The 25,828-nt window shown below is 45.0% G+C and overlaps 2 protein-coding genes across 4 annotated transcripts in view; both read right to left on the reverse strand.

The window, feature by feature from the left end:
* Nucleotides 1–4,573: 4,573 nt before the first annotated feature.
* On the reverse strand, nucleotides 4,574–11,827 carry sdsl (serine dehydratase-like). Its single transcript, XM_015400511.1, has 9 exons — nucleotides 11,683–11,827; nucleotides 8,678–8,840; nucleotides 8,568–8,604; nucleotides 8,361–8,500; nucleotides 6,511–6,599; nucleotides 6,194–6,427; nucleotides 5,184–5,314; nucleotides 4,989–5,075; nucleotides 4,574–4,808 (listed from the first exon to the last, which is right to left on the reverse strand). The coding sequence occupies exons 2-9, from the start codon at nucleotides 8,822–8,824 to the stop codon at nucleotides 4,705–4,707; spliced, it is 969 nt and encodes a 322-aa protein (XP_015255997.1). The 5' UTR covers nucleotides 8,825–8,840; nucleotides 11,683–11,827; the 3' UTR covers nucleotides 4,574–4,704.
* A 3,941-nt stretch (nucleotides 11,828–15,768) lies between these two features.
* Nucleotides 15,769–25,828, reverse strand: part of LOC107101549 (apoptosis-stimulating of p53 protein 1-like) — a 22,849-nt gene continuing 12,789 nt past the window's right edge. For 2 of the 3 annotated variants that reach the window (XM_015400498.1, XM_015400499.1), the window contains exons 9-20: nucleotides 23,611–23,678; nucleotides 23,060–23,234; nucleotides 22,200–22,433; nucleotides 21,925–22,125; nucleotides 20,556–20,706; nucleotides 20,444–20,481; nucleotides 20,064–20,374; nucleotides 19,842–19,985; nucleotides 19,610–19,743; nucleotides 19,372–19,538; nucleotides 19,087–19,286; nucleotides 15,770–16,441 (exon numbers count right to left, since the gene is read on the reverse strand). In XM_015400498.1, the coding sequence (XP_015255984.1) occupies nucleotides 16,400–16,441; nucleotides 19,087–19,286; nucleotides 19,372–19,538; nucleotides 19,610–19,743; nucleotides 19,842–19,985; nucleotides 20,064–20,374; nucleotides 20,444–20,481; nucleotides 20,556–20,706; nucleotides 21,925–22,125; nucleotides 22,200–22,433; nucleotides 23,060–23,234; nucleotides 23,611–23,678 (1,865 nt within the window). In that variant the 3' untranslated portion in view covers nucleotides 15,770–16,399. Of the gene's footprint in view, nucleotides 16,442–19,086; nucleotides 19,287–19,371; nucleotides 19,539–19,609; nucleotides 19,744–19,841; nucleotides 19,986–20,063; nucleotides 20,375–20,443; nucleotides 20,482–20,555; nucleotides 20,707–21,924; nucleotides 22,126–22,199; nucleotides 22,434–23,059; nucleotides 23,235–23,610; nucleotides 23,679–25,828 lie in introns of all 3 variants that reach the window. The other variant, XM_015400497.1, reaches the window with a different exon arrangement.

The following is a 25,828-nucleotide window of genomic DNA, read 5'->3' on the forward strand; positions in this document are numbered from 1 at the left end:
ATGTTTTGGGTGTACTATTCCTTTAAGTAAACAAAAACATTAAAATGGAGACAAAAAAAAAAAACATTAAGGTGATTAAACTGCCAACTGTCTTTTATTTTCCTGCATCCTTTTGTCATTTCTTGGCTTAAAATAAAATGGCTCCTGAGCTTCTTCTCTCCTCATCATGATGCTTCTCTGCTGCTAAAAACCTAAACTCATTTTGGGATTTTCATTTTCTAACAACCTGTTATCACCATGGTGATAACAATGCGTGCAGGTAAACACCGTCTTCTCCATCCGCTCCTGCTGACTTCCTCCTATTAATAGCTGCCACTCGTCTCCCTGCCTTCCTGTTGCCATAGAAACAGGTGGCTTCATCCACCAGCTGCTCCGTCTCCCAGCTGATCCAGAGGAGGAAGGAACCCAGCCGCTCAGAGAGGACAGGGCAGCATGTAGGGAAATGAATGAGTGAGATTTAAAGATCTTTTCCAGAGTGAGCTGGCAAAGACGGCAGCAAAATAAACATAAAATACCCAAACAGGCAGCATCAAACATCGGTCCAGTTCCAGACGCCAAATGATCAGCTGTCTCTGTTCCCAAGGTAACAAGAGATGAAGCTACAGCTGGTCATGAAGCGCAGTGCTGAGGAGTCCATGGACAGCAGAGCTCCAGAATCCATGAGCGGGAAATTAGAGGCCTTCTGACTCGGTGTGAAAAACAAATTCTGTTCCTAAAACATAAAACCCCCACATTTAGTTTTAAACACTTGTGTGGCACTTCCTTCAAAACAGGAGGAGAGAAATTAGAAAACTCAGTTCTACCTGGTCGATCCCCAAATTCTGTTTAATGACAGAAGAATCCACGATGTTCACAGAAATCTGACTGAAGTAATAATCTAACAAAATTATTTGAAAAAGAACAGATAAAAGCCAGATTTTCAACAAGTCTTTAAGAGAATCAGAACATAATGTCACAAACAGGCCCTGACTGAAATTATCCTTTCTTTAACCTAATATTTAGTTGTCCGACCTTTAGAGTCAATCACTGCCATGAATCCTGTAAGTCAGGCATTCCCAAAACGGGATACTGGAAACACCAGGGATGTTTAAGACGAAGGATGGAGGTCCGATAATTACATGTTCCATTTATTCCTCACATAATGAAGACGTAAAAAAAAAAAAATACAAACTAACTTTAGTAAATAAATACGATTCTATTAACCAGTAAATATATTTAATAAGAACTAATTTTCTACGCTTCATTTTAAGATGCTTTATAGAGGAAGGAATCCTTCTGAGTTGTAGCATGCAGATGGTCTACAGCTTTAAACAGACAGCGTTGTCTGTGGTGCTGGACACTGAGGCACATCATGGCTGCTGCTGCTCGGAAGATGTGAGTTAGCTGTGAGGTAGGTGTGAGGTAGATATGAGGTAGGTGTGAGATAAGTGTGAGGTAGATGTGAGGTAGGTGTGAGGTAGACCTGAGGTAGGTGTGAGGTAGGTGTGAGGTAGATATGAGGTAGATGTGAGTAAGATGTGAGGTAGATTTGATCTCTTGACTGATCTGAGTCTTGAAAATCCCCATGATCCCTTTGCTGATGCTGTAACTTTATTCCAGTTCAGTTCTAGGTGGACCAATCCATAATGGGAGCCATGATGACAGGAGCTTTGGTTGGTTGCTAATAGTTTGGGAACAGCTGCTCTGTCAGTCAGACCTCTGCTCCACTCCTCATCCAGGAGTCTCAGGCGGCTGTTTCAGCTCCCTCCAAAGATGCTCAGTAGGATTGAGGTTGCAGAAGCAATTGTACTGTTGGTATATAGCCTTGTTCGGGGCTTAGTAAAAAAGCCTCTTCTGTTTCCATAATAAGTAATACATGCTGGAGGTCACGAACGAATCTCAGTGAAAACAAGAATCCTAATTGCTGATTTGCACATACTCAGGTTATAAGCCAAGAGATATTGGCAAAAACAGGAAACATCTTTTTCCTGTTTGAGTGTCAGAGCCAACTCTGGCTTTGGCCAGCACACATTTCAGTAAGATTTCGACAGAACATCCGGTCATGCACGTGCATCTACAGAGTGCGATAAAGAGAGTATAAAAGCAGCTTAAAATGGGGAGAGGCTCAGATGTCTGTGATGATGATATAGCTCTGGATTTATGCAGTGCTGCAGAGTGCAAAAGCATAGTTTATTCCCCTTCACAGGTTGATGATTTTGTTGATGGGGTTGCTAGTTCTCTGCATACTGCCTTAGACAATGCAGCCCCTTTGAAAATTAAAACTGTAAAAATAGAAAGCTGGCTCCTTGGTTTGATGCAGAGCCGCGCACTTTGAAGCAAAATACTAGGAAACTGGAGAGAAAATATCGCTCCACAGGCCTACGGGAATCCTACGTAGTCTGGAAAAATAGTTTACTGCTGTATAAGAGGACCCTTTGTAAAACAAGAGAAGCATATTTCTCCTCAATAATAGAGGAGAATAAGAATAATCCTAGATTTCTTTTTAATATAGTTGCCAAACTCACCCAGAGCCATAGCTTAGTTGAACCGTCCATTCCACCTGCTATTGGCAGGAATGATTTTATGGGATTCTTTATAAATAGGATTGATCTTATTAAAAATCAGATCATTAGCACTCCTCTATCCGCGATTGGTTTGTCTCTGGAGGGTGGGGCAGCATGTGAGGTAGTCATGGAATCTGAACCGGGTTTAGACTGCTTTGATCCAGTTGAACTTTCAGAGTTAGCAAAACTATTGTCTTCATCTAAGCCTTCAGCTTGTATGTTAGATCCAGTTCCAACCAGGTCATTTAAGGAGGTATTCCCTTTGATCTCTTCCTACATTCTAGATGTGATTATTCTATCTATGTTACAGGGATATGTACCAAAGGCTTTTAAGGTTGCTGGAATTAAACTCTTCTTCAGAAACCATCTCATTACCGATAAAGACGGTCCGATGAAGACGGTCCAGTAAAGTCGGTCCGATGAAGACGGTCCGATAAACACGGTCTGATAAAGCAGGTCAGATGAAGACGGTCCGATGAAGACGGTCCGATGAAGACGGTCCAATGCAGACGGTCCAGTAAAGTCTGTCCGAAGAAGACAGTCCGATGAAGACGATCCAGTAAAGTCTGTCCAAAGAAGAAGGTCCGATAAGGACGGTCCGATAAAGACGGTCCAGTAAAGTCTGTCCCATGAAGATGGGCCAGTAAAGTCTGTCCGAAGAAGACGGTCCGATAAAGACGGTCCGATGAAGACGATCCAGTAAAGTCTGTCCGAAGAAGACGGTCCAGTAAAGTCTGTCCGAAGAAGACGGTCCGACTAAGACTGTCCAATGAAGACGGTCCCGTAAAGACTGTCTAATAAAGACTGTTCGATAAAGAAGGTTAGATTAAGATGGTCCAGTAAAGACGGACCGATGAAGACGGTCCGATGAAGACGATCCAATAAAGCCGTTCCACTGAAGACAGTCCAAAGAGGAAGGTCCGATAAAGGTGGTCCAATGAAGACGGTCCGCCAAAGACGGTCCGATGAAGACGGTTGAGCGAAGTCGGTCCGATGAACACGGTCCGATAAAGATGGTTAGATGAAGACACTCCGATAAAGACAGTCCGATGAAGACGGTCCAGTAAAGTTGTTCCATTGAAGACAGTCCAACGAAGAAGGTCCGACAAAGACCGTCCGACAAAGACGGTCCAACAAAGGCGGTCCAATAAAGGCGTTCCGATGAAGACGGTCTGCTAAAGATTGTGGGTCCGATGAAAATGGTCTACTAAAATGGTCTACTGATGAGGATGGTCAAACGAAGAAGGTCCGATGAAAACGGTTCGATGAAGACGGTCTGATAAAGACAGTCTGATAAAGGCGGTCCGATAAAGAAGGTGCGATGAAGACTCTGGGTCCAATGAAGGCAGTCTGGTAAAGTCGGTCAGTCTCATAAAGACTCTCCAATAAAGGTGGAGACTGTAGGTCTGTGAACGTGGACCTGAAGGGATTGTTGTGTCCCTTGATGTCATCAGACGATGATGGCAAGATGAGTGGAAATAAAACCAGGTCATAGAATCTTTAATAAATCTAGAAGTTTTCAGATCTGCACACAAACAAATAATAAAGAACAAATCTTTTGATTATATGTCTAATTTTCTTTATTAAGTTGATTATTCTGCTGTGGCTCTAAGCTTCGCTTTGAGCCTCCATGTTTATCAGCCCTGACAGAAACACATTCGGCCCCTTAAGCACAACTTTCTACACTGTTTCCATGGCGATATGCTCAAACATCCACAGAAGGAGAAACTGAGCTCAGATTCTCAACTATCTTCATCTTCTACAAACTCCATGTGCTGATGATGACGATGCTCGCTGCAGCTACAGAAGCATCTGATCCTGAGGGGTCAAAGTTCACCAGCGAAGCTCATCCAGCCCAGACTCTTCTCATTCTTTATTTCTACTTTGCTTTAATTCAGGTCTTAATCACATGAAGCAGGAAGAAGGTTCTGATCCAAGGCAGAGATTTCAGGTTTGGCCAGGTCCATCTCATCATCATCATCATCATCATCATCATCATCATCATCATCATCATCATCATCATCATCACATCATCATCATCATCATCATCATCATCATCAAGCGTCTCCACGGCCTCCATTAAACTCCCAGCTAAAGTAAATCACACCGTCATTCAGAGCTTCTAGTTTCCAGCTTTGAACTGGTCCCAGTATCCACTGGTTCAGCTCAGCAGCTTCTGCCTCAGACTGTCCAGCTGCTCCATGTTGATGCCGCTTCCGCCGCACACCACCACCAGCAGGGGGCCAAGGGGAGTCGGCAGACCACCTGAAACACAGACAAGAGTCTCAGATGTGGCCAAAGCTCGGGCTGCTCTAGATCTACACCTTCCTGCAGCAGGAATCAACGTCTGAAGAGGTTTCTTTAAATAATGGCTGTAATGAGCAGAAAGTATTCACGCCGTTCATGACCAACAGTTTGATCCAAACAGGAGGAAGGATTATCTGCCTTGTTTCTGCAGTCTGGCTATCAGTCCATTGTAGACAGCCGCCAACGCTGCTCCACATGCCATCTCCACCAGAACGCGCTCCTCATCTGCAAGACAAGAAGCAGAGCGTGTTTCAGAGCATGTTTCAGAGCGTGTTTCAGAGCATGTTTCAGAGCGGGGGGTTAGACAGACGTCTGCAGGAGGAGGTCACCCACCCAGGAAGGTGCAGACAGCCTTCAGTGCCTCCTGGTCGCTCACCAGCTCTGAGATGATGTTCAGCTCGCCGCTCTGGCTGAAGTCGAAGGCCGCCTGGCAGACCGTCTTCGCTCCCAGACACTTGGCTTCACTGCGGACGCATCGGTCATGAATGACATCATCATCAATCCCTTACTGGAGCATGCAGACTCAGAAACCCTGAAATATTAAGTCTTTCTGATGTAAAGTGCGGCTAGCTTTAGTGGAGGAGGCCCTGGGTCTGAACCCCCGCTGCCAGGGTGGGTCCGCTTCATGCTAACGCCTGCTTTATAAGTCACTTTGGATAAAAACGCTAAATAAATAAAATACAAACACTCAGCGTCTTTAGCTTCAGCTGGTTTCAAAGCTGCTTAAATATTTATTTCTAATCAATGAATGAAAAACAGAATTAAAAGATTGATTGTTGGGCATTTTAATCCTTATCTGCAGCCAATCAGAACCTTCCTCTCATCTGATCCACATGAATCTGACCAGAGATCAGATCTTCATCAGCATCAGTCCACAACCGTCCATCAGGACCTGGTTTATCCTGAAACTGCCAGTCGGCTATACAGGCTGCTGAACTCGGGCCCTGGGGGGTTCTGCAGAACTAGAAAAGTTCCCTGAAGAGGAAGCTTTCCAGAGGATTTTCTCTGATTCCTAAAGCCTGAACGTTTGTCTAGAAAAACAGGATGAGCGGCAGCCAAATGGTTAGAGCATAGAGCTATGAATCCAGGGCCACAGACTGCCACCCCATTGGTCTCTAAGTGGATGGGTTAAATGTAGAGAGGGAATTTTGTTGCTTTCTAGTTACAATAGAGTTGAATTCTATTCTGTTTTACATCTAGAACTCTTTGTTCTGGCAGAACCTTCTGGTAGGAATCAGAACCGGAACCAGAACATGTCTTCTCTGTTTGAGCAGGAAACCCGACCTCCTCTGGACCGGAACTTCGAGCCCCTGACGGACCTTCAGAAACCCCAAAGCACCAACCTGGTGATGTCCTCCAACGTCACCACCTTCCCCGCCTTTATTGCAGCGTTGAAACAGTCGGCTCCCACTGTTTCCATGGCAATGATGGGCACATCCATCCAGCCAACGTCCCTCAGACCGTGGACGACCCCACAGAGGAGTCCCCCCCCTCCCACGGAGAGTAGGATGGCGCCGGGCTTCCTGTCGGGGCCCAGAGCGGCTGCAGCCTCGGCCACCAAGGAGGCGTGGCCCTGCCTGGAAGATTCAGAGAAATCTTGGGATGTTCTGCTCCTCACAGGCTGCAAACATGATGATCCTCTGAACAGAGAAGCTCCTACCACAGCAGAGGGTGATCAAACGGAGGAACCAAGGTCAGGCCTTCTGTCTCTGCCAGTCTCAGAGCTTCTGCATTGGCGTCGTCCCAGACCTGGAGGTCAAGAATAACAGCAAGGTTTCTCCAGAAGTCTGATCCATAAACATCTCTCTCTGTTTGGCCTCCAAGCAGCTGGAATCATCAAACCCTACGAAACTTCGTCATTAACTCCAACAAGGAGGAGGCAGTACCTCCCTGACCCCATCTAGGTGGTGGATGGAGAAGGTTCACATGAAACACCACCTTCTACCACAGGGTAGTCTGTTGGTCTGATCACCTGGAACCAGTCTGAACCGGTTCAGGTCACTTTATAGATCCAGATCAACCAGATCATCCTGTCAGATTATTTTAAAGTTTTCTATCTAAAGAATCCCGTTGATTGGATCGACTCATTGACTCTTCAGCAATCCCTCACAAAAAATGAGTAAAATAAATCAAAAAATGAAGAAAATGAGTGAAATAAATAAAAAATTTGTTAAATAAATAATTTAGCTTTTTAATTAAACCAATTTTTAATTTATTTATTTTTCATATTATCAATTTCCCAATTTCTCTTTTTCATTTATCAATTTGTCATTTATCCCTTTATCCATTTACCCATTTTTCATTAATCTAATTTTCATTTAACCACTTTTCAATTTCCCTTTTTCATTAAGCCAATTTTTTTATTTATTTATTTTTCAGTTTATCTATTTCTTCATTTCTGTTTTATCTATTTTTCATTTGTCCATTTTTCATTTATCCCTTTATTTATAAGCGAAGAGGGGAAAATAGAATGTGATAAATTAAAAAATAAGGAAATACTTAATGAATAAGGGAAATTGGAAAATGGGAAAATTAAAATTTTTTCAAACAAATGGGTAAATGAAAAATAGATAAAAGAAAATGGGTAAGTAAAAAAAGGGATATATGAGAAATTGATTAATGAAACCGGGAAATAGGAAATCGGGTTAATGGAAAAAGGAAATCGAAAAATGGTTAAATTAAAAAATAGATTAATGAAAAATGGACAAATGAAAAATAGATAAAACAGAAATTGAGAAATAGATAAACTGAAAAATAAATAAATAAAAAAATTGGCTTAATGAAAAAGGGAAATTGAAAAGTGGTTAAATGAAAATTAGATTAATGAAAAATGGGTAAATGGATAAAGGGATAAATGACAAATAGATAAATGAAAAATAGAAATTGGGAAATTGATAATATGAAAAATAAATAAATTAAAAATTGGTTTAATGAAAAAGCTAAATTATTTATTTAACAAATTTTTTATTTATTTCACTCATTTTCTTCATTTTTTGATTTATTTTACTCATTTTTTATTTATTTAATTTTGGCTGAAATGGCTCTCCATACCCTATGTCCTCCAGCAGTCTAAGCCTATAGCAGCAGAACTATAGAGATAGCTCAGGATGATATCCTGACTATTCTGAATGAAGTAGAGCCAAAGAAAAAGCCAAACGAAGGAGTATCAGGAGCAACAGGAGTATCTGACAGACATCCTGATCTTCAGAGGGAGGCTGAGAACAAAGTGTCCAGGTTCAGCATTTTACAGGATATGTAGCTTCCAGAAGCAGCTGCTGTTGCCTGGAGGTCTTTCTTGGTTGTGCTGGTTGATGGAGACCAGCAGTGATGGAAGCTGGAAACTGAGGAGGAGAACTTCTGGCCAGGCTATGAGTCAGGCAGATTTCCTCTCTGGCTTTAGGATGGTCTCAGCATGCTTCTTGGAACTTCTCTCCAGAGGACGGAGCCTGAGGCTGTGCAGGCAGGGCGGTAGAGGGGGTCTGGCTGCCTTCTAAGAAAAGAGGGTCTTACCTTCCCTACAATCCTGACAGCAGCTCCTTGGTCCTGGAGCCTCTGGACCACCAGCTGAGGGGTGGAGGAGGGAACCACCACAGTCGCTGGAAGCCCCATTCTTCTGGCCACATAGGCTGCAGCCATACCAGCATTCCCTCCTGGAGAAAACAGCCCATCAGTACCAGAGCAGGACAACCCCAGGCTGGTTCCTGATCCAGATGTTACCTGAAGAACAAACGATTCCTCTGCTCTGTCCTGCAAGCTGAGAGAACAGGTCAGTCAGTCAACATCATACATGGGGGAGGAGGTCCAGGACAGATGTTCAGCAGCCCCACCTGCTGGCACAGGTGTCCTATCCCCCTGATCTTGAAGGATCCAGAGGGCTGGCAGTTCTCCATCTTCAAATAAACGGTGGTCCCCACCCGCTTGGACATGCTGACGCTCTCCAGCAGAGGAGTGTTCAGGTGGAAATGCTGAGACATGGTCCAGGAGATCTACCTGGGAGCAGAGAGGACTACATCAGCCTCGTCTGTTACAGTCCTGCCGCTTGAAAACATCACTATAAAAGGCTACAGCCTGCTCCTTCATGGTGTTAGGGTCAGGGGTCAGAGTTCCATCTGGAAGCCGAAGGCCAATCAGCTGTTTCGTTTGACTGATATTTCTCTCTAGGTTGAAAAAGAAGGATGTAGGAGCATCCATGTCTTCAATATTAACAAACTTCGACCGGACTAAAGCCCCTTTAGACCGTTCATAAAAAAAATGACTTAACTGATCTTTGTTTTGTTTAAGCTGATCATTATTTATAATATCTGTAAGCACGTCATTTTCCAATTGTGTTATTTCATTTTCTAAATTCTGAATCAAATTTTAAATTTTAGTTGTAGAATGACTTGTGCATTGTTGACAGAAGACTCTAATCTGAGCCTTACCAACCTCCCACCACTCAGTTAAAGATGTAAAATCTTCCTTTCTTTCCATAACTGCCAAAAATTACTAAAACTTTGACTTGAAGCAGTTTAATATTGAAATGCCAATAAGATTTACTTCTAATAGTGGATGAAAGACACAAATCCATATAGACTAGATGATGGTCAGAAAAACCAACTGGACAAATTAGGCAGTCAGACAGTCTATTTCTATGAAAATCAGAGATATAAAATCTATCCAATCTAGCCCCACTAACAGTTCCATCCTTAATTTTTATCTTGAGGGTGTTTATTCCTCCAAGCATCAACTAAATTCAGCTCTGAAATCAGCTGAAACAACTTAAAAGAAGACGGAAGATGAGGTTCTTGCCTGTTCTATCTGTAGTGAAGTTAGTAGTGCAGTTCCAATCCCCACCCATCACAACACACTCATTTTGATTAGACTGCTGCAAATAACTTCTTCTCAAAAGTCTCAATCCTGTCCCCTCCTTGGTTTGGTGCATAAACATTAATAAAACAGAAATAAAAGCCTTCTATTTCTGCTCTAATCACCAGGACCCTGCTCGGCATTAACTCAGTTTGTGATTTGATGTTAGCAATCAATCCTGGAGAAAATAAAATAGCTACACCAGCAGATGACCTGTTCCCATGAGACAAAAATAATTCCCTTTCCAACTGATACCCCATTCTATCTCGTTTTGACGATCGGTATGTATCTCCTGTAAAAACAAAACATCTAGCTTCTTTTGAATGATCATCTCCAAACTAACTGCTCTTTTAAATGGATCCCTCCAACCATTGATGTTTAAAGATCCCACCCTGATGTTATGCATGGAGGTGAAAAAGAAAGGAAGGACAGACAAAGACGGTAAAGAAAAGACCACCCAGTTTACTAATAACTGTCTCTGGATGTTTCTCATATGCTTTTTTAAAACGGAATCATTTCTTTTCATCAAGCATTTCAAAGCCAACTGTTTTCTGTACCATTCGTGCACTCTTGATACATTTTTCAACATCAGGAAAATAATCTCTGACTTTAACAAGTTTTTCAAAAGTTTCATCAAGGAAAACATTGATTTCTTCTTAAGTATACAAGTCACCACTGTATATTTGGGAATATGCGATTGAAACGGTGTCTGATTCACTGTCATACTCCATATCATCCACCTGTGGAGCATCAGGTGCAGGCTGGGACGCCCCCTCACCTGGGGGCAACAACACTGAATCAGCAGCAATACAGACAGAATTAGCTGTCTGAATTGTTTCTTTCTCAAGATGACCACAGTTAGAAAACTCTTTCAGAAAATGATTTCTAGGTTTCTCTATTTCATCCCTCCTAGGCTGTCTATTGATAGCACTGCTTCCCTCTTCAGCATCAGAAACAGTTAATGTGGCAGATGCCCCCTCCTCCGCAGGCGAAAAGAAAGCTGCTGATTTCATAGAGGATGATCTTTAATGTGGGCAGCGTTGATTTCTGACCACTGGTTAAGTAGAAACGAGCAGCCATCGTGTTGAAGAGCTTTGCTTTGGTGGAGGAGAGAAAACATGGAGGAAGAGGATGCAGCAAATGCATCGACTGCCTGATTAATAATAACAACGGTCATTTCAAAAGCAACAAGTTAAAATGTTAATATGTTTTTAATACACACACACACACATACATATACATATATATATATATATATATATATATATATATACCGGTATATATATATATATATCACAGCATTGTTTGAGCTACAAACAGAAGAGGAGAGAAAAACGATGCGGTTTTCACCACACAGAACCATTTCTCTGCTTTCCGCCATGTTGAAACACCTCCAATCAGTGATACAGGACCTCATCTCAGGTATCACTGGATCTTCCAGCTTTCCAGTTGAAACTACAACATGAGTGGATTTTCATGTTTTAGTATTTACCATAATTACGACGCCACATAAATCCAGCGTCAGCCAGGTCTCATCGTTATCTAGATGTGATCATTATTAGTTTGTTGATCTAATGGCTCAGTTGTTTCCCACCTTCCTCTTCACAGTTTATCTGTTCATTTATAGAAACAATATTCTCGTTGACTTTTGTATAAATATTGTTTACATCATTTCATGCATTGAAATTATCCATTCAGCTCTAAACTATTTAAATGTTTTATGAGCTATTCTTGCTGTGAGAAACCTGTCATTAACCAGCATAAGATCTCCCCTTCCAAGATGGCGCATACTTGACGTATACGCCATCTTGAGAGGGGCGTTCTTCTAACATTTCTATGGATTAAAGCAGCAATTCTTTAATAACACTTAACGGTTTTATTAAAATAATGATCCTACAGGTGCAGGTAGCATTTCCAGGTGACTAGCTAGCGGTTAATGGAGGGTAAACTCGGTTAGACTTTAAGAAAGCAGAGAAAATAGACTCACCTTTAATGAAACGTCACAATAAACTAAATATTAATAAACTAAAGATTGATCATCATGATTAAAACCTTAAAAGCTGCGACTGCAGACAGAAACTAAATATTTACTAAGAATACTTTAGCAGTTAGTAGCTGTGTGCTAAACTCGGTGCCTGTAGCTGAATAAGCTAGCACTTCCGTTTAACTCTTCAAAACAAAAGCACCAAAAATGTGGTTTCATTAACATATTGTTTACTCTGTAAGTCTGTATTAAACATGATAAATGGAGATAAATAAGAAAATAACAAAATGAAGAGAAGTCTGGATGAAAAACGATTCTGTTTAGCTTTATTTTGAAGGTTCCGGTGCTGACTGGATCTGATCTGAAGGTTCAAATAAATTAAAGCTTTAGAATCATTGAGCTTTAGAAACAGAGCCAATAGTTTTATAGAACCAGTCCCTGCAGAGTGAGCTGGATCGGAGCGGAACTTACCTGCTGCTCCAGGTGAGTCCAGAGGCGGAGCTTTTATAGCATCCAAAGTCCACAGTTATGGACCTGTCCCACATTATTATGTTTTATTCATTCAGATTCTATTTAAAAGTTTGTTAAATTAATTCACTCTCTATAACAGATCAAAGTGAATAAAATCTGGTCACCATTATTCCCTCTCTCACCTGTCAGAACATAGTTTGGATCATTTCTATATCAAACCGGACAGAACCGGTCCAGATCCTGAGAACCAGATCAACAGTTTTCATAGAAAGAAAGAAAATCTGTGGAAATTTAGGATGTCGGCCCCTCAGGCTTCTAGGGTCATAGCGGCCCTGACAATGGTGCTCCTACCTGTGAAAAGTAAATAAGCAGTAATCCAATGTTAACTCCCTAAACGATGCATGCAGAATCTATATATCTGGTCAAAACACACCAGCAACCTGTACGGGAAGGTACAAAGTAGGATGTACTTCCTTAGGAGACAGCGGTCCTTTAACATCTGCAGCAAACTATATATGTTCTACCAGTCTGTGATTGTCCTCTTCTACACCGTGGTGTGCTGGGGAGGCAGCACATCCAAGAAGGACACGTCCAGACTGGACAAACTGATCAGGCGGGCCGGCTCCTTGATCGGCATGAAGCTAGACTCTCTGGTGACGGTGGCAGAGGCGAGGACACTAAATAAACTGATGGACATCATGGACAACAGCAGCCACCCTCTGCACATCGTCATCAGCAGCCTAAGGAGCCTATTCAGTGACAGACCGCTGCTTCCAAAGTGCCAGACCAATAGACTTAAGAACTCTTTTGTCCCCTACGCCATCAGGCTGTACAACGCCTCACTGGGGACGAGGAGGCAACACAGGACAGGGGGAAGAGGAAAGGAGTAGCAACACTTGTATTTTTTTTATTTTTTCTGTAAAATTTGAACTCCTTAATACTTTTTTTGCACTGTAAGCTGCTGGTAACCTTAATATCCGGAGGGAGTCTTCCCAAGGGATCAATAAAGTCTGACTAAGTCTAAGTCTACAGACCTTCCTTCATGCTCATCCTGGTGACGGTTGGCAGATGGTGTAATTTTCTATTTCTTCAAACTGAAAAAATCCTTGCAACAATTTAAATTATAATAAAACTAAAGAATATAAGAGTAATGTTCCTATTATATTTGACGTTTGTGTTTGAATATGTTGCAAAAAAAATGTTGCGGTGATGATGGGATTTTGCATCTAAAGTGGAACGTTTCTTATGTTGAAAGTGTGACGCAGTGCAGCAGCAGCCGTTTTCCATCTGTTAAGAAGAAAAACTACTCTAGATGCTTGAAGATCAGTTCATCTACAACATGGATTCCTGCTGTGTTTCACATTCACATGGTTTTTTCGGGGGGTTCCATAAGTGGACCCTCGCTCTGTCCCTCCTTCCCTCTGTCCCTGCAGAGCTGCTGTGAGGGATCATTTGATCTAAAGAATGCATCTCTACGTTCCAGGATCCTGTCCCTCCATCTGAGTTTGAGGTCCCTCCTGGTGTCTGCTGTCCAGCTTCAAACGTCCCCCTTCATGTCATTTGGTCCACAGAGGCAGTTCAGCCTGCAGGACAGACGGCATTCAATGAGGCGGCTCAGCCAGGAGCTGGATGACCTGGGATCAGATTCCATCAGCATGAAGCTGGAAACACTGAGCTGAAGCAGCAGGACGTCCCCGGCTGACCTCCATCAATCACAGCTGATCTGTCTGAGAAATACAACATGGAAACCTGGGCTGAGTTCCAATCCAGGGGCTGTGTCCTCTGAAGGCCAGATTCAAAGGCCGATGATGTCACAGTGCGGCAGCGAGGTGCAGGAAGATGGAATAATTTCATTTTAATCCAATTTCTGCCCTGACAGACACAAAGCAATAAATATATACAGGTCCAGATAATCCACATCTTGCAGTTGAAGTCTTCAGTTTAATTCCATCCCCAAAAGCTCTAAAGCTGTCCATGTCCTCCACACAGCTGGAGAGCCATCAGAACCGAATAAAACATCCAGATCCAAACTCTATGTTCATGTTTGGAATCCATTTTGAAAGTAGTTAGAACTTTAGCTGAACATTTCAGCTAAAGTAAAAATTTACTGTATAATTTCAGTAGTGGTCGTAGCCCCATCAAAGCTCCGCTAAAGATATCGTTTGACCTTAGATAGGAAACATTATCAGTTTGGAAGGTGTTTGATGAGATGATCATGGATGGTTATGGACCAAACTGAGGTCAGACGGCTGCTGCCTGCTTCCAGAAGGATCTCGTAGATCGTACCGTGTTTATGCTGAAGGTTTTTCTTGAGATAACCAAAGGAGTCGCTCAACATTAGGACCCAGTCTGTTTTCCATCTTCCTAAATGAATTGGATGGAGATGTTGAGCGAGGTTTCATTTTTATGCTGATGATGCAGTGGTTTGCACCCAGGCTTCCAGCAGGAACTTCCCACTTCACTTCATCTAAAACACGTTACTGGGTCTAAAACGGGCTTTAAATACATAGGAAGGAAAGTTTATGGTCTTCTTAAACGGCTGAACACAGATAATTATCAAATAGGGTCTCTTGTCGTTTGATGGGAAATCAGCTGAGAGCATATTCTCTGTGGGAATAATAGATATAGATAAATAGATTACCTAGACTTAGACAGATTACTTTGACATTTTGTATACACGAGTGTTTTGTTTAAAACAGCTCTAGACAATAACATTTTGCAGTCTTAAAAAAACTGAAAGACGCTGTTGCAGAACCTGCTGGTCCTGCATTGAATGCCGGGAAGCCTCTTCCCAGAGGCCAGCAGGGAGAACAGTCCATGGTGAGGGTGTCTGTGATGAATTTGGTGCTGCTGACCACCTCTACAGCTGAGTTGTTTATGAGCAGTGGAGCGTGGTTAGGACGGTTCTTCCTGAAGTCCACCATGATCTCCTTCATCTTCTCCACGTTCAGGATCAGGCGTTTATCTCTGCACCACCAGCTGCTCCACCTCCTCTCTGTAGTCCAGGTTGTTGTCATTAGATAAACAATCAGTTCTCCTTTAATAAACACATTTCTGCTTGATTCCAGAAACTTCAAGTCAATCATGACTTTTATTTCAGGAACAAATTTTGATTTACTGTTGGAGCTCAGAAGAAACTTGTGGAAGCTGCTTTTCTTCCATAATCATAGATTATGGAGATATAGATGGTAGACTACATGCTGATCTAAATGGTTGGACTTCTATATCTTTATCTATGAACCTTTACTTGGCAAACCTCCCCTGCAGCTCTGGGACCTCCACTCTGGTTGCTCTTCTACCATTTCCTAACCTTCCTCTAATGGTTCCTTAAAATGAGCCTCAAGTTTCAACCGGATTGATAAAAACAGATTTTTTTATTCAGCATTTTGGGGAAGAAAGAAACAACAGAAAGAGCAAAAAACCCTGATTAATGAATTTAAAACTCCTGCAGAGAATGCTGCGATAAGGAGATCTTCTCTGGTTCTTCTTAAAATCTGATTTTATATATATATATATATATATATATATATATATATATATATATATATATATATATATATATATATATATATTCTTTTACCATGAAAATATAATTTGATGTTTATTCTGAATGCTTTTGCAGAAATTACCGCAGCCAGATGTATCTTATAAAAGAGATTCTGAATCTCAAAGCAACTTCAGGGTTAAATTAAAAATAATCCAGACCTCATTTTTGGTCTGCAGGGAAAATCCCAGCAGACATTTTTTTTCAGGCAGAACATGTGATCAGAACCACCTGCTAAAACAGACTCCACACCTCTACTTCCTGTGGGGGTCATTCTTTTATTATATTTCTACATTAGCTGTCAGCATGCAGAGAAAGAGATGAAACAAACTAGAACCATCCACCAGATGGCAGCAGCGAGGCATGGAAGGTTCCCACAGTGGAAACACAGGAAGTGACTAAACAGTTAGAATAAAGCTACACAATAAGAGAATAAAGCATCAGAACCACCCGGCAGATGGGCTGAGTTCTGGTACCACCATATTTTGACTTTTGGACCAGAACCGGAACATTAAAATCGTTTTCTTCACATACTGGTTTCCTTCCTTTGTCGTCTTCCAGCAGCCTGTCCCACAAGTCCTTCCGGGTCGGTTCCATCACCTTCTTTGATCCAGTCTGCTGCCACCTGTGAGGGTGAAGGTCCCTCCTCCTCTTCCTCTGCTGACTGCATCCTCTTCCTCCTCCTCTTCCTCCTGGGTCAGGCCTTCATGCCAAGGACCTCTGCCTGGGTTTGATCCTGGGATACAGCTGCAGAGACACCCAGAACCGCATTACATGATGCAACATAGGACTGAACCAGATAGACCCAAACCGGACCCGACCAGACCAGCCAGCTGGACCCGACCAACTAGTCAGAACCAGACGGACCCAACCGGACCGGCCAGCTGGATGCAACCTGTGGGATTTGGCTGATCCCACCAACAGGACCCAACCGGATGTACCCAGCCGGACCTGACCAACCAGACGGACCCAACCAGACCAGCCGGCTGGACCCGACCGGACAGACCCAACCGGACCCGACCCGACCGGCCAGCTGGACCCAACCAACCGGACCGAACCAGACCGCCCTGACTGGACCAGCTAGCTGGACTCCAACGGATGGACCCAACAGTACCTGACCAGACTGCCCAGATGGACCTGATCAGACCCCAACAACAGGACCCAACCAGATGGACCCAGCCGGACCTGACCAACCAGACGGACCCAACCAGACTGGCCGGCTGGACCCGACCCGACAGACCCAACCGGACCCGACCAGACCGGCCAGCTGGACCCGACCAACCGGACCAAACCAGACGGCCCTGACCGGACCGGCTAGCTGGACTCCAACGGATGGACCCAACAGTACCTGACCAGACCGCCCAGCTGGACCTGACCAGACCCCACCAACAGAACCCGACCGGATGGACCCAAGCGGCCCCGACCAGACCGGCCAGCTGGACCCGACCGGACGGACCCAACCGGACCAGACTGAGGCCGACTGGGGTTCAAGGAGACAGAAGCAGACATGACCAGCAGGCTGACCAGATAGAGGAGTGCTAATGATCTTATTTTTAATAAGATCAATCTTATTTATAAAGAATGGACGGTTCAACTAAGCTATGGCTCTGGGTGAGTTTGGCAACTAGATTGAAAAGAAATCTAGGATTATTCTTATTCTCCTCTAATAATGAGGAGAAATATGCTGCTCTTGTTTTACAAAGGGTCCTCTTATACAGCAGTAAACAATTTTTCCAGACTAGGTAGGATTCTCTACCTAGTCAACCAAACTATTTGCATGTTTTCTAAACAAAATCAAGGCTTTGTTGGGCTACTGTATAAAACCTGAAACTCAACGCTATTTCTGACATTTGGAATTGGAAAAAGCTTCCTGGATGGAAGAAAAATCTCTTTAACTTTGGAAACAAAGTCTAATGGATTGTTTTTAAATTTTTTGGAATTTTACTATTTCGTTTATTTGTATTTTAATTAAATAATTTCAAGGCCTGATAAATACAAGTTCACAAAAATTGCGTTGTTATGGCAACGTTTAACAAGCTAGTGGTCACTGAGTAAAGTGGCTCACCGCAGCAGACCAGTAAATTTACATAGTCTAATGACAGAACGAGGAGGAAATATGGCACAGAGACGCATTTCGGATTTTTTTGGAAAATCACTATCAATAAAGAAGAACACTGGTACCACAACCACGACCACGTAGAAAAGCAGCCGGAGCAAGGAGACTCTCCACCCGACTCTGATGGGAGCTGCAACGGCAACAAACTAACATCAACTTTCTAATTTCTTGCAGGGTGTTAATGTAAAGAAATGTTCTTAGGTTCTGTTGCACCAGCTTGGTTTGCTGGATGGCGGCAGCAGCATTATGTGCATTATATAAAGGCTCATTCCCAGCTTTTGGGGCCAGATCACTGACTTGCTGATGCTCTAGTTTATGTTCTCGTTCGGCCAGTGGTGACAGAGGGTTTTAGCCACATCCTGGTGATGTTAGCGTCCCTCTTGGTCAGATGTTCACTGATGTACATATCATTGCGTGTCAGAGTTTCTCCTCGGTAAGGGTGGAAAGCTTCAATATGCTCACTCTTCGGGTGAACTGTTCTCCAGGCAGACCATCCTCTCCAACCTCTTCCACAAATGCAGAACACGTTCTGCTGCAGCCTGAAAGGAAAAACCTCCTCCCACAGAGAATCCGAGGATTTCTTAGTGTTCTTCCTTCCTCTGCCCAGAATGTTTTGTTTTTATTTTTCATTTCTGTTAGCCATGCGAGCTTTACAGAGAAGAACCTTAAACATGGAGGATTTTCCCAGATTTCCCCCAGAATATTAAGCTGATAGTTTCTTTTAAAATGGAAACAGAACATAAAGCAGAACTCAATCAACAGGCTCCAGTTTCAACGTTTTTAAACGTGACTAAAGATTTTAGTTTTCAGATGTTACACATTAAATTATTAACTGTCAGATCAGACAAAAATTAGATACATAAACACATTAATGCAGCAGTTTTTCTGCTGGATTTAGGCGTCTCCTCGGTGCCTGACTGATATGATGTATTGCTCTGATAATGGAGGCCCCACAGGGGTCCTGCTTTTAATCTGACTCAGGGGTTTCAACTCTTGAGAATATTACATTTTAAACCCCCTCGCCTTTGATCATGTAAACAAAATGTTAACATCTATAAACTATTACAGATGAGTCAACTGAATATAATTAAATAAAGGCATTTCTCATGGCTAACGGTAGCGTTCCTGCTGCCTGGTCCATATGTGGAAACCAGAAGGTTCTGATCTGAGAACTCAAAGGTCCAAATGACTACTGATCAGCCTGTGGATCTTTTGACCTTTGACATCTTGGGTCTTCCTCTCAGAGGACATGGACAGGTGTGTGATGTTCTCTCACCCCCAGCAGGTTTCTGGGCACGTATCCTTCCTGGTCATTCAGCCGCGCCCACCACCACTCTGTCTCTGTGTCGTCATGGCGACGCAACACGGTGATGGCGTTGCCCTCGCCGAATGTGAGCTCGTCGTCGCGCTGAGCCGTGTAGGCCCACAGCGTGTACACCAAGCCTTTGTTCATCACCCCCAGCTTCTCCTGGACCCCTAGAGCAGATGGAGAACAGCGTCAAGAGAAGGTTAGTCTGCTGAAAAGGAACCTCTGAACAGGGCGGGTCTGTGGACCACCCACCATAAAGGAACTGGGAGCACTGGCTGTAGCCCTCCTCCATCTCCTCACATTTGTCAGCCGCCGTTTCCACATCGCTGATGGTTGTCGCAAAAATGGCTGCCCCAGACTCCACCAGCATCTTGCAGAGGTGGACGCTGTTGCAAGAAGCGGCGCAGTGAAGAGGGGTCCTGGAAGAGGAAAAGAAGAACTTCAAATAGGACCAGGCTGCGGTCAGATGGTGAAGACTGAAGGTACTGACCATCCGTCGCTGTCCGCAGCATTGACATTCACCCCAAAGTCCAGCAGGAACTTCACAATGTGGTGATGACCGGCGCACACGGCGTTATGAAGAGGAGTGATGCCTTCATCGTTGGGCATGCTGGGGTTCTCCACCTAAAAGATACAGTCGTTTTCTGAACCTTTGACTGTCAGCAGCAGGACATCTGGAGAACCATGGACCACAGAGACCTGCTCCACCAGTAGAACCTCACCTCGTAGATGATCCTCTGCACCAGGTCGAACTCTCCCTCCAGTGAGGCGTCCAGCAGCAGGGCCAGAGGGTTGAACTTGACTCTAAGACCGTGTCCGGTTCGTTCAGACGATGGCTTCTTCAGGTTGGTTCTCTTCACAATGACCTGCAGGACAAACAGAGTCCATGATGGACCACAAGAATGTCAATCTGAGGGAGAAAGGGAGGGCTTCAATCTGCAGACCTTTGGAGCTGAAGGCAGAGCAGGAGGTGACTGAGAGGAGGGGGCGTGGCCTTTTGTGCTGTGGGCAGAGCCGGGGACTCTCTGGTCCGCAAGCCTGTCGGGTCCAGGAGGTGAGCTGGGTTGGGCTGCCTGGTTAGTTTTCTCTAATGCTGTCGGTGTTTCCATGGTAACTGAAGGTGGAGGGGAGTGGCTGGTGCCTGAGCTCAGAGTTTGATCTTCGACCTCCTCAGCTGCTTCGCTGACGCGCCCACTGGCTGAATTGATGCTGTCCATGTCTCCCAGAATGCAGTCTGGCTGGTAGAAAGGATTCCCTGAAGCAGAGGAGGGACAACTGACCCGATGGTTCTGACTCCAGTGGACATCCTGTGGCGATGCCTTACCTGAGCCTCCCTCCATGCCTCCTGCCAGGGTGTTGAACCTGCATAGAAGGCCTTGGTTAGCCCATCTCGCCATGACATGAGATGTTTGTGTTCCTGAAGAACCGTGACCCACCGCTGGTACAGCAGCTTCTGGATGTTGGGTCCCTGTGGGCCCTCGGGCTCTGTGATGGAGCTGCGTTTCTTCAGGGGCCTCGGGGCGTTGCTGAGACGGCGTCGCAGAACCTCCAGGTCAGCATCGTTCTGGTATCGTAGCTGACAGTGGGCTGTGGAGACCGAGATGTTTGCTGCACTGATTCACTTTGATACGTTTACTGATAAAAAAATCCGGCCTGCAACAGAAACAAGCAGAACGCTGCTCCCGCCCCCAGATCTCTGAACAACCAGAGAGTAGAGGGACATGCTCCCAGAAGATTCCAGCTCTGGATGGTTCTGGAGAACCTAAGGGTTCTGTTTAACCTTTCGGATCTCATCTACATCTGAGCCCACCAGAACTGTTCTGATCCAACTTGATTGTTCTGTCTGCCTGTGTTCTCCAGCCAGAAAACACGCAGTCACTGTGGCAACCATACACAGTAGAATCGATTTATGTCTGATGAAATGGGCAGAGCCAGTCATTGAGAACTGAAAACTCCATCCACGACAATAGCAAACATTTCAGAGAGCTCCTGCTAGCATTGCCATAGATGTTAGCAGACCATGGGATTGGAGTTAGGTAGCTCTATTCGCTCTACCCTGGGCTCTACAGCTCAGACAGTAGCCTGGGCTCTACAGCTCAGGCCATTGCCTGGGCTCTACAGCTCAGGCCATTGCCTGTGCTCTACAGCTCAGGCCGTAGCCTGGGCTCTTCAGCTCAGGCCCTAGCCTGGGCTCTACAGCTCAGGCCATTGCCTGGGCTCTACAGCTCAGGCCGTAGCCTGGGCTCTTCAGCTCAGGCCCTAGCCTGGGCTCTTCAGCTCAGGCCGTAGCCTGGGCTCTACAGCTCAGGCCCTAGCCTGGGCTCTTCAGCTCAGGCCGTAGCCTGGGCTCTACAGCTCAGGCCCTAGCCTGGGCTCTTCAGCTCAGGCCCTAGCCTGGGCTCTTCAGCTCAGGCCATTGCCTGGGCTCTTCAGCTCAGGCCCTAGCCTGGGCTCTACAGCTCAGGCCCTAGCCTGGGCTCTACAGCTCAGGCCATTGCCTGGGCTCTACAGCTCAGGCCCTAGCCTGGGCTCTACAGCTCAGGCCCTAGCCTGGGCTCTACAGTTCAGCCTGTAGCCTGGGCTCTTCAGCTCAGGCCCTAGCCTGGGCTCTACGGCTCAGCCCATAGCCTGGGCTCTACAGCTCAGGCCATTGCCTGGGCTCTACAGCTCAGCCGTAGCCTGGGCTCTTCAGCTACGGCCGTAGCCTGGGTTCTACAGCCCAGCCCATAGCCTGGGCTCTACGGCTTAGCCCGTAGCCTGGGCTTTTCAGAATGTAATGAGGCTGTCGGTGGTCAGTGAACCCACCCACTGGTGTGAGCTTGGTCGGACTGAGGGGTCGTGGGATGTTGTCCACACTGGGTGGAGGAAGGACCTGTCCATCATTGGAGTCTGCTGCTCCTTGTTTTTCCTTGACTTCATCTCCAGCAGCCTTCGCTCCTCCTCCCTGTAGGAAGGGGATGGGGGATGGAGATGAGGAGCTGGAGGGGAGGATGGGTTTGCCGTAGACTGTAGAGACAAACGAGAGATGGTCTGATTTCCAGTGTCAGAAGGCAAAGGATGAAGGTTAGGGTAAGCACTACCTGCTTTGACGCTCGTTCGGTTGCTCAAAGACCCATAGTTCTTGGTCTGGGGCTGCTGGAGATACATGCTGTAGATGGAGCTACTGTTCATGGTAGCGGGCCCCTTTCTGGGGGACTGAGGTCTGGACGGATGGTCTGGAACATAAGGACGGACTACCACTGCCACTGCAGGAGGTGGGTCTGTGCGCTCTGTTGGAAGGGAGACTGGAGCCAGCTGGGAGGAGGAGGTAGAACCTGAGGCAGAACATGAGGTAGAATCTGAGGAAGAACCTGAGGTAGAACCTTAGACAGAACCTGAGGAAGAACCTGAGGAAGAACCTGAGGTAGAACCTTAGACAGAACCTGAGGAAGACCCTGAGGAAGAACCTGAGGTAGAACCTGAGGTAGAACCTCCCACACAGAGAGGCGTAAATATGTCAAAACCTCATTTAAACATTTTAAAGTCCTGATAGAGACTGAAACCATATCTGTTTGAATCACATGGGATCATCACTTTGGTTCAGTCTAAGACATGAGGACTTAGACTATCATGCTTTACATGATAGAAATGGCATTGCCAGTTTGTCCATTTAAATGAAAATAATAACAGCCAGCAGGGACATGGACCAAAACAAAGAATCCAGAAATACGTGACAACAAAATGAAGATGCAAACAATAGGCAGCTGATTAACTGATTAGTGATGATAAAACAGGAAGAAAATACAGAAAAAATACAAAAATAATCCAGAATGTCCTGAAGCCAAAAATAAGTCATGGAAAAACACTGGCATTCAGTTTGAAGCTAAAGCAGAGGGAGGACATCTTACTGTAGAAAATAGATAATTAGATTGGTTCCAGTGTTCTTCTCTGTGGGTCCTACCTGTGTTCAGAGGAACAGAAACACTCTGCTGGGAAACACAAGATGAAGAAGAGGCAGCGGTGGAGCGAGGCCAGCCCAGGGTACCGGGGGCAGAACGGGGCAAGGAGCTGGTGGCGCAGTGACTGCCAGCCGCCTGGTGGGCCGCACTGGGGTAGGTGCCGTACCCAGAGGGGAGCTGCAGGGTGGAGCACAGAAAGCAGATCTTACAGAACGGCAAAACAGCTTATGTCGCAGAGCGGCGAACGAGAGGACAATCGGACCCAACTGGTCCTGGTTCTGGTCACTTAACCACATTAGTTCTGTTTGTTGGTTCTCAGTTTAATCCCCATCAGGAACCACTTAGCTCCAATAATCTGGGTCTTCTTTTTAGCCCATTCCTGCTTATAGAACCGGTGTTACTAGTTACTAACCAGATCTAAGGGTGGGTAGTGTTCATCTGCAGAATCCTCCTGGTGATTCTGACTGACCTTAACCAGGCCCAGTTGGGTCTGACTGGATGGCAGAGAGGTTTTTATGCAGCCAAGTAATCAGTATTTCTGCAGACACAGTACCATTTCTGTATTGCTGGTCCTCCGGTCCGGTCCACTCTTAGTGATGTTAGGCCATAATACTTTATTAGCTAAACAGACAACAAAGAAACAGGCAGATGTTTAAAATAAAGGGAAGTAGACAGGAAAAGGAAAGCAGAGAAGAACATGAAACGGCTCAGGACTCTCCTCTGGACTTTGTTGGAACGTCACACAGACATGACCTTTATTTACAAGACATCTGCTGAAGTTTCTACCACTCACTTACAACGACAAAAAAAACGACAAAAACAAAACAAAACATGAAGCTAAACAGCAGATCAGAACAGAGACACATTGGATTATCCTGGATTATCCTGCTGGCCCAACCATGATTCCTCTCTTTAGATCAAGCTTTCTGGTTCTGAATACAGGAAACACATTGCACATTATATTATATCATAAAACTAAACAGCTTAAAGCTGCACTATGCAACTTTCAGCCAGTAGGCGCGCTAGACCTGCAGCTTCCAGGTCCAGCGCCCCCTGCAGGCCACTGGCAGGATACCACCTTTTGGTAGTAGCCCAGTTTGGAGCCGCAGGTCTAGAATCCTTGTTCCCGGTAAAGAAGAGGAAACATTCAGCTTCTGAATGAAATCCTCCATTAGAGAAGCAGAAAAATGTCTGATCAGCTGAGGGTCCGAGCTAACAGCTGTTAGCCTAGTTAGCACTGGTTTTTAATGGGAACTGAGACTGGGTCACATGACCCATTCAGAGACCGAGGGGGACAGATTCTAAGAGGAGCAGCCCCATGGAGCATCCAAATGTTCTACTGAAAATTCACTGAATATCTCAGCTTAAGGGTCAAAGGTCACAGCACTGCTTTAACATGAGTAAAAGCTGCAGCACAGCAGAGTTTCCAATCAACAGTTGGATTATTGTCTGAAAGTTGAAGAAGCTGATTGGACTGGATGTCTGCAGGATTATGTCCCAGTTCCTTCCCACCTCTGGAGGACTGGTTCGGTCCACTTCCCAGAATGCAACTGTACCAAAGGAAAACTGAGTTGCAACCAGCGGCTGCATCATTCCACTCCGTCCGAGTTCTGGGTAAACCCTGTTCCGCCCTCCACCAAATCAAACAAACCCTGGAAGACCATCACACAGACTGGAGTCTACGTGCCTCCTCTTCTCTGGAAACGTGAGTGGCAACAAATCCTCTCCTTCAAGATTAGCAACTCCAATTCCCCACTGAGCCTGAATCTAACAGTCTGTCTTCCCCTCGTCTTTCAGTTTCCCGGCCGAGCAGAGTTCAGAAGAACTCTGCACCGAACTCAAAAGACCTTTCAATAAAACCCGTTCTAACTTTTACTCTGTGTCTCTCTGTTTGGCTTCACTGCATGTGGGTCCGAGCCTTAGATAAAATCATGACAACTACATTATTGAGGAATTAGAGAAATCAGTGCAAACTGTGTGCAGCATATTTGAACATGGTTCAGGTAACCGATGGAGTAAATGAGGTATGTCCTTTCCTACATACGTTTGTATAAAGGTGATCCAATAGGAAGCTTCACCCATTTCCATAGATTTAAAGCCAATATTGGTGAATATGAATCAACTTTCTGCTCTTTGTTTTTTTCAGCGATTTGCTCAGCTGGTTGAAACGCAGAGGAACTGTTGTTCCTGCCCACCCGGCCATCAGTGGTGATGACGAGGAAGATGATGATGATGATGTGGCAGACCACAACTGCGGGTACTGCGGGTATTTTACTCTTGCAGGGGACCAACCAGGATCAGAAATCCTCCACTAGGGTCCTCCAGGGTTACCTTTAGTAGTTCCTTCAGTAGATCCTCGTTCCTCCGTTGGTGAAAGGAGCCACGGTTCAGGTAAGGAGGTTACACAACCCTTCAGTGCCACAGCAAGGTCAGCTTTGGTGCTATGCAGTCTAATACGGATTAGCTGCTGGATGCTGAGCTGAGCAACTTGTTGCCCGGCGCCACTCTGACCCGCTGACCTCAGAAGGTAAACAGAACACTCTGCATGAGCTGGAAGCTGGCCTGCAGCCACAGAGCTGGGATTAGAGGAAGCGGCGACACGCCCGCTTCCTCCATCAGCTGACCCTCATTACAGACCGCCCCCCACTTTTTAAAATAATGACACGGACCTATGACTCCTTCCCTAGAGTGGACCTGGATCTATGACTCGTTCACTAGAGTGGACCTGGATCTATGACTCATTCATTAGAGTGGACCTGGATCTATGACTC

Source organism: Cyprinodon variegatus, unplaced genomic scaffold (genome assembly GCF_000732505.1).
Source record: "Cyprinodon variegatus isolate N-32 unplaced genomic scaffold, C_variegatus-1.0 Scaffold1112, whole genome shotgun sequence".
NCBI classification, from domain to species: domain Eukaryota; kingdom Metazoa; phylum Chordata; class Actinopteri; order Cyprinodontiformes; family Cyprinodontidae; genus Cyprinodon; species Cyprinodon variegatus.

Coding starts and splice junctions, on each gene's coding strand:
- sdsl (XM_015400511.1), bottom strand. CDS start 8,824: ATGTCTCAGCATTTCCACCTGAACACTCCTCTGCTGGAGAGCGTCAGC. Junction 8,605..8,677: donor TAGGACACCTGTGCCAGCAG/GTGGGGCTGCTG, acceptor CTGTTCTCTCAG/CTTGCAGGACAGAGCAGAGG. Junction 6,600..8,360: donor CTGTCAGGATTGTAGGGAAG/GTAAGACCCTCT, acceptor CTTGACCTCCAG/GTCTGGGACGACGCCAATGC.